The sequence below is a fragment of the Chrysemys picta genome, chromosome 15 (assembly GCF_011386835.1).
Source record: "Chrysemys picta bellii isolate R12L10 chromosome 15, ASM1138683v2, whole genome shotgun sequence".
Lineage (NCBI taxonomy): Eukaryota > Metazoa > Chordata > Testudines > Emydidae > Chrysemys > Chrysemys picta.
This window is the reverse complement of record NC_088805.1, coordinates 27,572,994-27,588,608: the sequence shown is the minus strand read 5'-3', so window position 1 is coordinate 27,588,608 and position 15,615 is coordinate 27,572,994. Positions and strand designations below refer to the sequence as shown.

At 41.4% G+C, this 15,615-nt stretch overlaps 1 protein-coding gene and 1 long non-coding RNA gene across 11 annotated transcripts in view; one reads left to right on the top strand and one right to left on the bottom strand.

Annotated features, from left to right (window-relative positions):
* TMEM120B (transmembrane protein 120B) overlaps positions 1-9,316 on the bottom strand; it is a 38,628-nt gene extending 29,312 nt beyond the window's left edge. For 2 of the 10 annotated variants that reach the window (XM_005298635.3, XM_005298634.3), the window contains exons 1-2: positions 9,053-9,285; positions 44-162 (exon numbers count right to left, since the gene is read on the bottom strand). Coding sequence is in view for 3 of the 10 variants with exons in the window: in XM_065568111.1 (XP_065424183.1) it covers positions 44-162; positions 4,776-4,877 (221 nt within the window). In the remaining 7 variants the exon portion in view is untranslated. Of the gene's footprint in view, positions 1-43; positions 163-4,775; positions 5,845-8,292; positions 8,408-9,052 lie in introns of those variants that run through there. The other 8 variants (XM_065568114.1, XM_065568112.1, XR_010592814.1 and 5 more) reach the window with 8 other exon arrangements.
* A 32-nt stretch (positions 9,317-9,348) lies between these two features.
* Positions 9,349-15,615, top strand: LOC135975778 (uncharacterized). Its single transcript, XR_010592817.1, has 2 exons — positions 9,349-9,740; positions 13,313-15,615. It is a non-coding gene; the product is annotated as an uncharacterized LOC135975778 (long non-coding RNA).

Sequence of the window (15,615 nt, the reverse complement as noted above, 5' to 3'; positions counted from 1 at the left end):
AGGAGAAACACCCCCCCCCCCCCCCCCAAGACTATCCCATTACCGTTGGAGGCTGTATTTCAAGTCTTTTAATTTCCTCTTCTGTTTACGAATGGAGCTGCTGCATGCAGTCTGCAAGTTATTGAGTTCTTCAAGTTTCTGTCTATAGACCTTGTGAGTTTCCTGCAAGAGGGCAGAGAAAATAGGCAGAAAGAAGATGCAATCTCTTTAAGTCAGAAAAACCTTAGGAAAAAAGAAAACCAAACAAAAACAAGGCACACCCTGTTTTTCTGGGAGAGCAGAGGCCCAAGTTGCTTCTCCAGCTTTCTCCTGCCTGCCTAAGGAACAGGTTTGCCTGCAATTGTGGGTGCTATTTTTACCATGCACCCTAGTTTTGAGATGATTAACATCTGCATCTCCCAGTGACTTCAACTGGAGCCATGGTTCCTCAACACCACCACCAAAAACAAAAGTAATTTTCATGATTTTGATGTCATTCCTGCTGGGGAAGGTATCTGCTGTTGAAATATGGCCAACTGCTCCCTTTATCATAAATTGGTTTCATTCTATGCAAGGTTCTCAGGATACCTATGGCACATAGATGCCCAGTCCAAGTGATTATAAATGTCACGTAAAAAAATAAAAATAAAAAGCCTATATAAAGAGGAGGATGAATGTCTCCTATTTTCTTAGTTTCCCTTGCTGTTACTGAGGATGTCATTTATACTTCATAATGAGCTTTTCCACTCCTAAAAAAAAAAAATCTCCTCCTCCTGTCTGATCCTGCAGTAAAGTCATAATCCTATGTTCCATCCCAATCTGTTTCTGTGAAATGTCTGGTTAAATGACAGATCAAGGACTCCAATTTCACTGTACAATAAAATGGGAGATTAAGAGCTAGGAAGAAAAGAGGAAAACAGATCTTGTTTAAAACATAAAACCCTCTTTACCACTTTTGCTAATTAAACAAATTTGAATGACTAGTAACCAGTACCATATTCTGATTAACAGATATAGTTTGAAGTCTGCCACTCCCTGCAGCCTGACAGGCCCTCTTTAAAGAAGAGCCTCCTCATCAAAACCTGTCATGTTTTCACTTTCTGAACCCAGAAATTACTGTTTGACTGGCTTTTCCACCGCCAGTGAGCACATGTGCATGTTCCTTGCACCTACGCACACCCCTCATTTTAGCTTGCAGGCTAACGGGGTAATTTCTTCACTCTTTATGTTGGATTTATTGCCCTTGCTAAGTTAGTCTGGGACAAAAGTACACATTAAAACTGCTCCAGCACCAACTATAATTCACCACATTATGGCCACACCAGCTGGCTGAAGCTAAACCCAACCACGACAGAGGTTATGCTGGTGGGCCCAGGAAACAACTCTGAAGAGTTTGCAGCTATGGTGCAGTCTTATTTGGTTGAAGGTATACAGCCACAATCGGTCAATTCAGTCTGTACCTAAGGAATGCTCCTGGATTCCTACTGGCACTAAGCTCTCACATTGCAGCATCCATGAATAACGCTTTCTACCATCTCCATCTACCATCGGCTAGGAAACACCATCCAATCCTGACAAATGATGACCTGGCCTCAGTTATTCAGGCCTTCACCTCTCAGCTGGACTAAAGCAATGTGATATACCTGGGCATGAAGCCTTCAGCTCTTAGGACGACGCTCCATCTGATATAGAATGCTGCAGTATATTGCCTTACCAACAAACACATCAAACCTGTCCTCTGCTGTCTACACTGGCTTCCCATAGAATATCAAATCAAGTTCAAGGTCTCTGTCCTGATCTTCAAGTTACACTAGGCCCAGGTCATTGAGTAGCTAGATCAACTAAACCTCTGAGATGAAGACCACGAGCGATAGCTTGCCTCCTCTAGCGCATTGTAAAAAGTTGCATTAAGGGTGAAGCTCCATGGTGCAGAAGACAGAACTTTCTCAGGGGCCAGTTCCAGATTGTGAAGTGAACACCTACAGGAACTAAGGAGCATCAAAAACTTCACCAACTTCCACTCCAAGTGCAAGGCATCTTCCTTTAACTTTGCCTTCTCTATCAAACATAGGGGGCAACATGTATTTTTGTGAATTATAAAAAAATTCACAAGACAAGACACTACTGCAACACACTTCTCCCCCAGGGAAAGAATGGGAGGGATCACACACACAACAGATGTAGTCACATCACTTAGCGCTCAGCTGCTATGGTGACGAGTGTGGTATAAGAACAATTACGTCTAACAACAAGCATCTGACATAGTCTTCTCCCACATCCTCCCAACCTGGAGTGAAAGTGGTTGATCCCACCCACAACAGTCAGAAAACCAAGCTCAACACCAATTGTGGCAAACCATGATACATATTGGTTAGAATGCTACACAGCCTGCTTTGTTAAAATAGATGTTCTACTCTGTTGACTGCGTCCCCACCAGTAATACAACTGTTTTCAACACAGCCTGAAGACATGACACAACACACCCTGAACAAGCACAACTCATTTCATTGTATAGACACCAAATCCTTGTCCAAACTAGGTCAGAAGCCCTTTTCAAAACACAATTCCAGCCAGACGACACCATTTTCATCTATACACAGTATAATCACAAGCCAAATAGCAACTGTGCTATGGACTAGCTGAGGGAAGTTTGTCGATAAAGAGTTCTGCAAGTGTGATTCTAAGTGTGTATGCAACACAAATGCCTGTTTACACTGGGCACAGAAAGCAGCTGAATACTACGAAAGGGTAACCACCCAGTTCTGAACAGAATCTTTATTCCATACACATTTCTGTAATGCCAGTCAGTATAGCTGTTGTAGCTGGCAGAGTTCTGATTCCAACAGAAAGGGTGTTCTCCTTACATTCATAATTAACCCCACCCAACTCAGAGGGAGTTCAATTATACACAAGAGTCAATTTAACACATTAGACAGAGCCTTACTATACCCACTGTTATGGCAAATACATTGCCCAAGATTTTCCAAAAAGCCATCTGTGCCTACAGTTAGGCTTCAAGTTCATACTTAGGCACCAAAATAAGTGGCCTGATCTTCAGAAATGCTGAGCACCCAGCAGTGCCAATTGACTTCAAAGGGCACTTCTGGATGCTCAAGGTTTCAGAAACTCAGGCCACTTATTTTGGTGCCTAAATCCAACTTCATGCTACCAATTTAAAATCTTAGTCATTGCTTTATAAGATTTTGAACTGGAGAAGAGGAAGGGGTTAAATGTATAAATAAGATGGTGATCAAGTGTTCTTCATGTCCACACAGGGTAGGACAAAAGTAATTGGTTTGCAACAAGGGAGAATTAGGTTAGCTGTTGGGGAGGGACTTTCTAACTATAAAGCATAGTTAAGCATTGGCACGGGCTATGGTTTTAAGAACAAGTTAGACAAACATCTGCCAAGAATGTCCTAGGTATACTTAATCCTGCCTCACATGAGGAGATGGACTAGAAACTAGATGACCTCTTAAAGTCCATTCCAGAACTACATTTCTGTGATTCTATATTTGCATGGCAGGTCTATCCACTAATCACACCTCAAGTAAAGATCGGAAGGAGTTCAATTATACATTTGCCAGTTTTCTTAAGATCATTCAGCAGTACTTAGTGTGGTAAAAATACACAGAAAAAAAACATTTGCTTCTTTTCTCATAAGGGTTTAACACATGTTCACTATATATATATACACACACACACACACACACACAATCTGAATGCAACACAAATTGTACTGTATACACTGGATTTCAGTTTCAAAACCCCCTGTAAGTAGTGGCAGCAAAGCCATAATCAAAATAACTAACTATCTCCAGGACTGGACACAGCCCCTCAAATTAATTTTTAAGAATCAGTTCTTTAATGGAAGGCAGTTTAAATATTAACTAATTCTGCTTCTCTTGAGCTTGTGCAATCAATTCTTTTGACTGTTTACATTGTCTGGTTAAAAAAAAGTTCATTTCCAAAGGGAGTTAAAATGTTCTTAACTATATTTTACACTCTGGTTCTGCCTTAACTTTCCTTAAAAGACTTTAATTAAAAAAACACATAGATGTAAAAGATTGCGAGTTCCACAACTGCAGGAAAGCAGACAATTGTTGTAAAATCCACATCAATGTCCATAAGAAAAAAAAATTTTTCAGCAAAGTTATTTACTCATTAAGAAATATCTGGGGAAAGTTTACAAAGGGTCCCTTTTTGCAGTTCAATGGGTGCATGACTCCTATTATGTTAGCTAGCATAATCCAAAGGTCAAATACGTCCCTAGACATTTAACTTCAGTGCATAACTTTCTATGTGGAAAACTCTGTGCTGATCATTTAGGGACTTTAGCTTCTTAGGAGAAAGGCACCTGTGTGAAGTTGATAAGCTCTGCAGGGTTGTAAATACTGCAACTTTCCTTGAGTTCATAAGCTCTGCAGTGTCATGGCCTCAACGATTACCCATTTATACAAATGGAAGTCATGTTTCCCTACATATTTGGGAAATCAAAGGTGCATTCTGAGTGTAAATTGCGACCATAATATGATAGCACATTTAAATTTGTGTGTGTTTTTTTAAATAGGTCGGTTCTTCTACTGCACACACCACACTTTTGATTAATTAGGCTTGTGCATGACACATATACACAGATACACATACACCTACTTACCTCACAGGGCTGTTGCAAGGCTTATTTAGCTGGTATATAAAGACCAGCAATATGCTGACATACCTAGTAGACAGAGATAAATTCTGTGCACATACGCACACACACTTGATTATTTAGTCACTATAGGGAAAATCCTTACCCCACATCTTCCATAGATGCATAAGGCCCAACTAGGCAGCAGAACTGGTATGGCTGTGCCACGCAGGGCTGGAAGGAAAAAGGCAGGTTGCCAGGAGCACATGCCATGAGGTTCAGCATTTCCTGTGCACCAGAACTGTGCTCCTCAAGGTTCCAGTGTGGAGGTGTGCCTTGGGGTCCAGAACTATATAGATTCATTGGCTCCTCCCTTCCAGTCAATTAACTCAAAAACACTTTACAAACATTTAGTCTTGACATCCCTCCTACATGTACAGATTGGGAAACCAAGACATGGTAACTAGTAATTTAGGGTGCCCAGCTTAAGACAGCTTAAAGAGGCCTCATTTCTAGGGAGCAGATGATCAGCACTTGGGGGGTGGGGGGAGCCCCTTTAAGATGTCTGAAGTAAGGTACCCAAAAATCACTACTCACTTTTGAAAATTAACATGCAAGTTACTCGCTCAAGGTCACCCATCAAGTCAGTAACGGAGGAATAAACAGAATCCAAGAGTCTTATTAATTATTTGTGTTCCCATAGCACCAAGGGGCCCTAATCATGGCTCAGGATCATGGACCAGCCATTGTACAAACAGAACAAAAAGTCAGTCCCTTCCCCAGAGAGCTTACAATCTGAGTATAAGACAAGAGACAACAGGTGATACATTACAGACAGGGAAATACTATGAGACAGACTCTTGATCATCATAATAGGCAGAGTTTACAGGGAACTCCTCCCACGATCACCGCAAGCACATGGGAATGAAGATGCTGATGATGTTGGCCTCCTGGCACCCCTCGTCTACTACCTGAAGCGCCACAATTGGTCTGTACTAAAGGGCAGGAAAATCGCGTACCGGCCCCGCAAGTAAGCACTAGATTGCAGCAGGCTGCCACACAGGCCTTGGCCACACAACCACCCGCGGCCCCTCCCGGGACAGGAATGTATGTATAGCCGGACAGATAGACGGGTACAGCCCACTCCTCATGACGCATTACTCTTATTTAATGTCCTCTCCCTCGGACACAGCTACTCGCCTGCTAGGCCTGGGAATGGACTCTGGGAAGGGGGGGGCGGCTGCTGTCTGCACGCAGCCGCTGGGGGGGCAGAAATAAACCTTCAATCTTCGGGGTGGGGGAAGGAGGGATAGCACAAAGGTGCTTGTTTGAAAATGTAACTAGTGTGTGATGGAAGCTGGCACTGTTGACGAGTCAGAGGCAGGAGTTAGCCTCTAAATAGAGAATAAGAGATGACAGGTAGGGTGGGGGGATGTCCATGAAAGGCCTTGAAGGTAAAGAGAAAGTAGCTTGTTTGATGCGACAGAGAAGGGGGAGTCAGCGGAGGGACGAAAGGGTCAAAAAACAGGCTACGAAAGTTATCCTTCCAGCAGCATTCTGACGAGTGAAACAAGGCAGCATTTGTGAAGGCCAGAGAAAAGGGTGTTGCAGCATTAGAGCCACGAGATAATGAGTGCCCATATGAGAGTGTGGATGGATTGGAAAGCCCATGTCTTAGAAATGTTATGCATAGAGCCCTACTAAATTCATGGTCCATTTTGGTCAATTTCACGGTCATAGGATTTAAAAAAACAAAACAAAACACAAATGTAATGATTTCAGATATTTAAATCTGAAATTTCATGGTGCAGTAACTGTAGGGGTCCTTACCCAAAAGAGGTTTATAGGGGAGTTGCAAGTTTATTGTAGGAGGGCCACAGTATTGCCACCATTACTTCTGTGCTGCTGCCTTCAGAGCTGGGTGGCCAGAGAGTGGCAGTTGCTGGCCAAGGGCCCAGCTCTGAAGGCAGCAGCACAGAAGTAAGGGTGGCAATACCGTACCAGGCCATAATTACTTCTGCCCAGCTACTGGTGGCAGCAGCGCCATCAGAGCTGGGTGCCCGGCCAGCAGCCACTGCTCTCTGGCCACACAGCAATGCAGAAGTAAGAGTGGCAAAACTGTGACATCCCCCCACAATAACCTTGCGACTCTAAACTAACTAGACTAGAATAATTATTTATTCAGCACTTGAAAGAAACGTGATTTGCAATAAAAGTGATTTGCCAAATTGGAATTTGGTGGAGCGCTGGGGCTCACACACTTACTCTTGCAAGTGTTACTGCAGGGACTTTAATTATCTTAGAAGCTTAGGGTGAGATCTTGATATGGGAACGAAATAACTTTTCATTTAAAAAGACACCCAAAAAGCCTTCTCAACACCCCTCCTCACCACATACAAATACAGTGCCTTTACATACATGCATCCCATGCTTCCTCATGCCAGACACTGAGGCTATGTAGGGGCATGTGGGCGAACTGCCCTCAGTTCCTTCTCTACACTATTGGGTAGTGTAGAGCTGGTAAATAATGAGCCTAGTTTTCACCATGTATGTAGCTGCATTTAGATATAGACACACAGAGATCCACAGTATACATAGGGCACCATTTGTAATCCATCTTGCACACAAAAAGTGCTACAGAAACTACATATTCCATACAATTTTCCTAGTGTTACGCATTGTCCACCTCGGATACTTTACAGCAGCATCACATGAACACAACATGTAAATTACATATCACATCTGCCTGCCCAGGCTTGCTATTTAATTGTCATTTAATGCAGGCAACAATGCACTGAGACTCCTTCCTCACCTCCTTCCCTTCACATATATTCACACACAACCCTGCATTAAAGTTTCATCCTTGTAATAAATGTTTAGAGCCATGTATAGTAATGGTGTTACTCCAGCATTACCCCTAAGACTAGCCACTTCTGTGCTGAAGTGCTACAGGATGCCCATGCTTACACCTGCATGAAATGCTTTCTCAGCTTTTCTCCACACAGAATACAGCTACAGTAAGCAGCAGAAACAGCTTTTCTGCAATTTAAGAAATAACATTAGAACCATAGACTAACTGGAACGGATGTGCTAACCTGAATGCTTCCTGTGTAGCTTGAAAGCTTGCCTTTCTCACCAACAGAAGTTGGTCCAATAAAAGATATTACCTCATCCACCCTACCTCCTAATAAATCTTCAATGCCAAGACTCAAACTACAGCAGATTCCCTAAACAGCAACAGAAACCACAAGGTGTTAGAATCTGATCTTCTGGGAACCAAAATGCACTAATAGGAGTGAATCAAATTAAATTCAAGCTTAATATAACAAAGTGTAAAGCAGCATCTGGAAGAGTAATCATCATCAAGTGAACATCTTTTCATATGTCTTATAATGTAAATTCCCCTTCCCCAGCAAATAGTATAAAGTATTGCTATTGAGATTTACAGGTGAACTAATACAGGGGATGCCAAAAGAGCTTTAATTTGGCTGTTGTATTCAAAAACACAGTTCTATGCATAGTATTTCCTTTATTCATAATAAAATAAATTATTCTCTCTCCTAACACTGCAATAATCACCCCATAAATAAAGTTACATAATACACTCTCCAATAGGAACAGGTATCATGAGAAACTGAAAGGCTGACTAATAGACCCATAAAAAGTTTAAGGATATTACCTACCACTGAAGTGTTTGTAGGCTTTTTTTTTTTTTGAATATTGCTGTTCAGTTAATTATTTCATCTGAAGCAGAATGAAAATACGCCAAAAGGAATAAATCTAAGAGCTTGTCAGAAACTGTTCAATAAAAAAAAATCAGAATTATCTTTTTGTACAGAAAGTAGTTTTCTCTAGAAAAAATAAAATCCTTATTCAAGCATCCATGATCCAGTGCAACCTTCTACAGCCTTTTACTTTCTCCAGAAAGTTATTAGCCACAGTGAGCAAAAGGAGGGCTCTAGCTAGCGGATACACAGCATAAATCCTTCCATTCATGGCAAATCCCAAGGCTTTCCCTCCTCAGTTACCAATCACAGGCTTCCTCTAATGCAAGCCTAGGTTCGTCTGATACTAGAGATAATCAAAACTACCAGGTCTCACTCCAGCTGCGGAGGGTGTCCCTCACAGGGGAAGGCCAAGGGACAATTCATTTTTAGGAATTTTTTTAAAAAAGGACACCCCCACCCCAACACACACCACTTCTGTCGGTGGTGAAGCGTTTGGGATTTTTAACAGACGTTTTTCAAATCTCCTTCTCTCAATCAGCATGACCCAGCTTGAGAGAGTCCTGCATTAGAAGCCCATTGGCTAGGATGGGGCCCGGTCCCAACCCTCTCTTAAAGCATAGCTCAGGGACACAAAGGGGCGTGGATATAAACATAGCAAAGCAAAGCAAAAGCTTCCCCCCCCATCCCAAAGCAAAACCCTGCCGCTTCCCATCACCTGGAGCTGCTGAAATTCCTCTTCCAGCTCTCGCCACTCTCGCTGATACCTCTCCAACTGCAGTAACATGGTGCAAGGACAGTCAGTCCCAGCCGCGCTCAGCCCCTCAAGGAGGCTCCAGAGAGCTAGAGCGATTTTCTAGCTGCTGCAGCAGCAACAGCGGCGCGAGCTTCCAGCTGGTCTTAGGGCCACGTGCACACCCTGTCCCGACGTCATCATGCGAACCCAGGGGTTGGGCGTGCTACTGAGCACGCGCGCTCCCATGCTCTGTTTCTCCCCGCCCCCTTGGCCTAGGCTCAGGAACAGCTGGGTGGTGTTGCTGCCGCCTTGCGTGAGTCTCTCTGCTGTAGCCGTGATTGTAATGCTTTGGTTGCCCTGCCCATGCACTCAGCACACAACCTGCAGACCCGGATCTCCGCTCATGCAGGACCTCTGTAGCTTTTATAGAAATAAGGAAAACGTCTGCTTAGAACAGCCACTGCTTCCAACCGCTCCTAAACCTGCCGTCTGTCATTGCCAGCCCAGCCAAGGTCAACTGAGATCTGCCCAAGGACACTTTGCACTTGGAGATGTATTGTTTATTTTCCAGCAATAGATATAATGCAATTATTGCATATGATAATGATAATTAATAATTCAGTTTTATCTTCTGGAGCATAGGTGGGCATTGGCACTTCAGGGATATAAGGTAAGAGATAGGGCCTGATCAAAGGGAGTCTCATTTTCATAAATTTGTGGAAGCACCAGACTGAAAAATCATACTAGGTCATTCAGCCTGTTCCCCTCCCAGTGTGGGATTATTCCTTTTAGCACACAGTATAGTATTTTAATCATTCTATAATTAAATGTACCAAGCAGTAGGAACTGCATCCCTTGAGAGACTGTACATACTAACAGAGGTGACCATATTTTGCTTAGATTATTCTGTTAATGCACAGATACAGTGGAGGGGAAGAATTTAAATTCATAACGTTGCACATGGCCCAAACAGCTAGCCAATATTTGGACCCTTGCTGTGTTGTTTCTGTTAAGAAAAATTGATTATATGAGTGAGGTGTTTCTTTCAGAAATCCAAGCCTGCTTTCTCAGTAAATACTGCCCCAAAAAAGCTCTCATGGCTCCCTCCCAGTGCCACAGTCACACCGCTTCTCTCCTGTTCCCTTGCTTTCTCATTCCTTTCACTCATATAGACAGCCATGTCAGTCCTGGAAAGTATGTACAATATTGCATGACCTTGTTGTTATCTTCAAGGAATAATGAGGATAAATGATCCATTCACTAACTGTATTATTAAATTATTATTAATTATTGCAAACATTTATAAGATACCCATCACTGTAATATCTAGGCTCATGTGGGGAAAACACCACAGCGGCCTAACACTGTAGCATTTAATTTCAGAAAGGGGAACTACACAAAAATGAGGAGGTTAGTTAAGCAGAAATTAAAAGGTACAGCACCAAAAGTAAAATCCCTGCAAACTGCATGGAAACTTTTTAAAGACACCAAAATAGAGGCTCAATTTAAATGTGTACCCCAAATTAAAAAAACATTTAAAAGAGCCACCATGGCTAAACAACAAAGTAAAAGAAGCAGTGAGAGGCAAAACGGCATCCTTTAAAAAGTGGAAGTTAAATCCTAGTAAGGAAAATAGAAAGGAGCATAAACTCTGACAAATGAAGTGTAAAAATATAATTAGGATGACCAAAAAAGAATTTGAAGAACAGCTAGCCAAAGACTCAAAAAGTAATAGCAAAAAAATGTTTAAGTACATCAGAAGCAGGAAGCCTGCTAAACAACCAATAGGACCACTGGACGATCGAGATGCTAAAGGCGCAGTCAAGAATGATAAGGCCATTGCGGAGAAACTAAATGAATTCTTTGCATCTGTCTTCACAGTTGAGGATGTGAGGGAGAATCCCAAACCTGAGCCATTTTTTTTAGGTGACAAATTTGAGGAACTGTTCCAGATTGAGGTGTCATTTGGAGGAGGTTTTGGAACAAAGTGATAAACTAAACAGTAATGAGTCACCAGGACCAGATAGTATTCATCAAAGAGTTCTGAAGGAACTCAAATGTGACACTGCTGGACTACTAACTGTAGTCTGTAATCTGTCATTTAAATCAGCTTCTGTACCAAATGACTGGAGGAAAGCTAATGTGACACCAATTTTTAAAAAGGGCTCCGGAGGTGACCCCAGGAATTACAGGCCGGTAAACCTGACTTCAGTACCGGTCAAACTGGTTGAAACTATAGTAAAGAACAAAACTGTCAGACACATAGATGAACATAATTTGTTGGGGAATAGTCAACATGGTTTTTGTAAAGGGAAATCATGCCTCACCAATCTATTAGAATTCTTTGAGGGGCGTCAACAAGCATGTGGACAAAGGGGATCCAGTGGATATAGTGTATTTAGATTTTCAGAAAGCCTTTGACAAGGTCCCTCGCCAAAAGCTCGTAAGCAAAGTAAGCGGTTATGGGGTAAGAGGGAAGGTTCTCTCATGGATTGGTAACTGGTTAAAAGATAGGAAACAAAGGGTAGGGATAAATGGTCAGTTTTCAGAATGGAGAGAGGTAAATAGTTGTGTCCCCCAGGGATCTGTACTGGGCCCAGTACTATTTAACATATTCATAAATGATCTGGGAAAAGGGGTAAACAGTGAGGTGGCAAAATTTGCAGATGATATAAAACTACTCAAGTAGTTAGTAGTTAAGTCCCAGGCAGACTGCAAAGAGCTACGAAAGGATCTCTCAAAACTGGGTGACTGGGCAACAAAATGGCAGATGAAATTCAATGTTGATAAATGCAAAGTAATGCACATTGAAAAATATAATCCCAGCTATACATATAAAATGATGGGGTTTGAATTAGCTGTTACCACTCAATAAAGAGATCTTGGGGTCATTGTGGATAATTCTCTGAAAACATCCACTCAATGAGCAGCTGCAGTCAAAAAAGCTAACAGAATGTTGAGAATCATTAAGAAAGGGATAGATAATATGATAGAAAATATCATAGTGCCTCTATATAAATCCATTGTACGCCCACATCTTGAATACTGTGTGCAGATGTGGTCTCCCCATCTCAAAAAAATATATATTGGAATTGGAAAAGGTTCAGAAAAGGGCAACAAAAATTATTAGGGGTATGGAACGGCTGCTGTATGAGGAGAGATTAATAAGACTGTGACTTTTCATCTTGGAAAAGATACAGCTAAGGGGGGATGTGATAGAGGTCTATAAAATCATGACTGGTGTGGAGAAAGTAAATAAGAAAGTGTTGTTTACTCCTTCTCATAACACAAGACCTAGGGGTCACCAAATTAAATTAATAGGCAGCAGGTTTAAAACAAAAGAAAATGTTTTTTTCACACAACACACAGTCAACCTGTGGAACTCCTTGCCAGAGGATGTTGTGAAGGCCAAGACTATAACAGGGTTCGAAAAAGAACTAGATAAATTCATGGAGGATAAGTCCATCAATGCCTATTAGCCAGGATGGGCAGGGATGGTGTCCCTAGCCTCTGTTTGCCAGAAGCTGGGAATGAGCAACAGGGGATGGATCACTTGATGATTACCTGTTCTGTTCATTCCCTTTGGGGCATCTGGCATTGGCCACTGTTGGAAGACAGGATACTGGGCTAGATGGACCTTTGGTCTGACTCAGTATGGCCGTTCTTATGTTCAAAATATTTTTCTTCCCTGTGTGAGAATAATCCCTCCACCTCTGCTTATTTATCCTTCAAAGATGTCCTGTTCTCACAAGCTTAAAACCATACTGCTCCAGATAATAATAAAAAAAACCAATCTAGTGAGGTCTCTTGACGTGGCATGCGAGAGGTCAGATCTTGGTTGGTTGGGTCCACAACCTCCTCTGCAGTAGCTAGTGTGTAGTACAGTGTCTGGAGGCTAGTGTCTGGTGCTGAGTCCATCATCTACTTCCAGAACGCTTATTCTCCACTCCCAGTACTCCAGCCACCAAACCTAGAGTGCCACAACTGCTCACCCATCCCCTTTATTTCTCCACCCCACTGCTCTATTAATGGTAGGAGATATAATTTAGCCTCTTGTGTGTTTTGCACACTATACTCCTTAGCAAATATTTCAGTCAATCATGGTCTGAGAGTCAATCATGGTCTGAGAGTAATACAACATTTTGTAAAATGTAAAAATATAGTCAGAGTATTTTGGGATTAGCTGGTTTCATACATATTTCCTTATTTTCTTGCATGTGTAACTGTTTGTGTATTGTTCAGTATCAGCAACTGTTTCTTATCTCTGTGGCTGTTGAAACTTCCCCTGATGAAGTCTAAGCAGATCTGAGATGACAGAATCAGGACCCAAGGATCTTTTATACAATTTCATGTCCTCTTTGACAAGTTGGGATTTCCTCATGGAACAAAAGGTAATTAAGATGACTCTGAAGGAGGTCCACCATCAGTACTTAGCTATACGAATTAACATAAGGCCATTTGCTTTTTCCTCCACCATTCACAGTACATTTCAAAAAGAGATGAACACCGAGATATTCCATGTTTACAATTCATTTAAATGCTAGGATCTTCTTTTGACCTCTGAATTATCAGAATACAGCATAGACAGGGATTGTTGATTACATTGTCAATCCTACTCATACATATGTAAATACACAAAAACACAAACATTATCTCCCCACATGTCTTCTGCGGGTTATTTATTTTTCAGGATGTTTAACCCTTTCTAGCCATGCGTCTCGGGTGGTTATTACACAACAGTAAACAATAACTTTTAAAAACTAGCTTGTTATTCACTTAACTGTGTGTGCCATTCACTTAATTGTGTGTGCAAAAAGAGAAGGAACAGGCTCTTAGTATCATTCTTGGATTTCTGCCCTGTGTCATATTTTTGGAGCCCTGTTAAATATTTGTCAGCCTGTTAGCCAGTCTTTTACTAGATCAGGGCCTTAAGGAAAAAACACACACAAAAGCAGGAAATTATGCACTTCCCTCAACTAAGGAAGATGCAGAGAATATAATATTATTTGGGGAGTCACCAGATGGCGCTATTATATCTGACTTTTTACATCCTCTGTTACTTCTTTAACATGTGAGCAGATAAGTTGTCTGTGTCAGTACATGTGTCTGTACAGATTTGTTCCTGTGCTTTGTCAGGGAGTTTTTTTAGCAGATGGTGTAGTTTCTTTAGGTAATCCTCAGTGGGATCAGAGGATAATGGCCTGTAGAATGTAGAATGCCAACTCTGTCCACATATCTATTCAAGTGACATCATCATAGGACCTAATCACATCAGCCATACCATCAGGGGCTTGTTCACCTGCACATCTACCAATGTTATATATGCCATCATGTGCCAGCAATGCCCCTCTGCCATGTACATCGGCCAAACCGGACAGTCTCTACGCAAAAGAATTAATGGACACAAATCTGACATCAGGAATCATAATACTCAAAAACCAGTGGGAGAACACTTTAACTTGTCTGGCCATTCAATGTCAGACCTGCGGGTGGCTATCTTACAACAGAAAAACTTCAAAAACAGACTCCAACGAGAGACCGCTGAGCTGGAATTGATATGCAAACTAGATACAATCAACTCAGGATTGAATAAGGACTGGGAATGGCTGAGCCATTACAAACATTGAATCTATCTCCCCTTGTAAGTATTCTCACACTTCTTATCAAACTGTCTGTACTGGGCTATCTTGATTATCACTTCAAAAGTTTTTTTCTCTTACTTAATTGGCCTCTCAGAGTTGGTAAGACAACTCCCACCTGTTCATGCTCTCTGTATGTGTGTATATATATCTCCTCAATATATGTTCCACTCTATATGCATCCGAAGAAGTGGGCTGTAGTCCACGAAAGCTTATGCTCAAATAAATTTGTTAGTCTCTAAGGTGCCACAAGTACTCCTGTTCTTTTTAAAGAATAGCTAGTTTCTAAATCTCAGACAGGTATTTGTACATTATCTTTTCTGTCCTAATTAATATTTACCTTAAGATAACAGTGCTTCTAGATTAAAAATCCCCTGGTGATGAAAATGTACCTCAGAATAAAATTGTTTGTGGCTTAAACTGCTTTCTCCCTCACTAAAATATACTTCAGAAAACTGTTTTTCTTTTTTGTTTTTCTTTTTTTCTTTAGCTGGCCTGCAGACTGACATATACCTGATCAAAAATATCAAAGCATTGTGGTTCCCCTGCTAACGACCTGACTAAAATTTACCTCAGAATCAAAGGGTTTGTGGCTTAAGTTTCCATCACCCAGCAAACATTTATCTGAGGGAAAATGGCCTCCTTCTCAACCTACTGACTAAGCTTTACTTCAGAATCAGTTAGTTATGGGTTTCAGCTCTTCTCTTTAACTGAACTTTACCTCAGAATAAAAATATTTTTTGGCTAAACTACTCCCTCATTAACATTTACCACCTGAGAAAAAACATGTTTGTCGGTTAAATGGCCAACTGAATTAACATTTACCTGAGAGAAAGTGTTTTGTTGTTTAAATTCTTCCTCTGTCTTGACACAATTTACCTCATAATAAAAGTTGTTTGGGCTTTC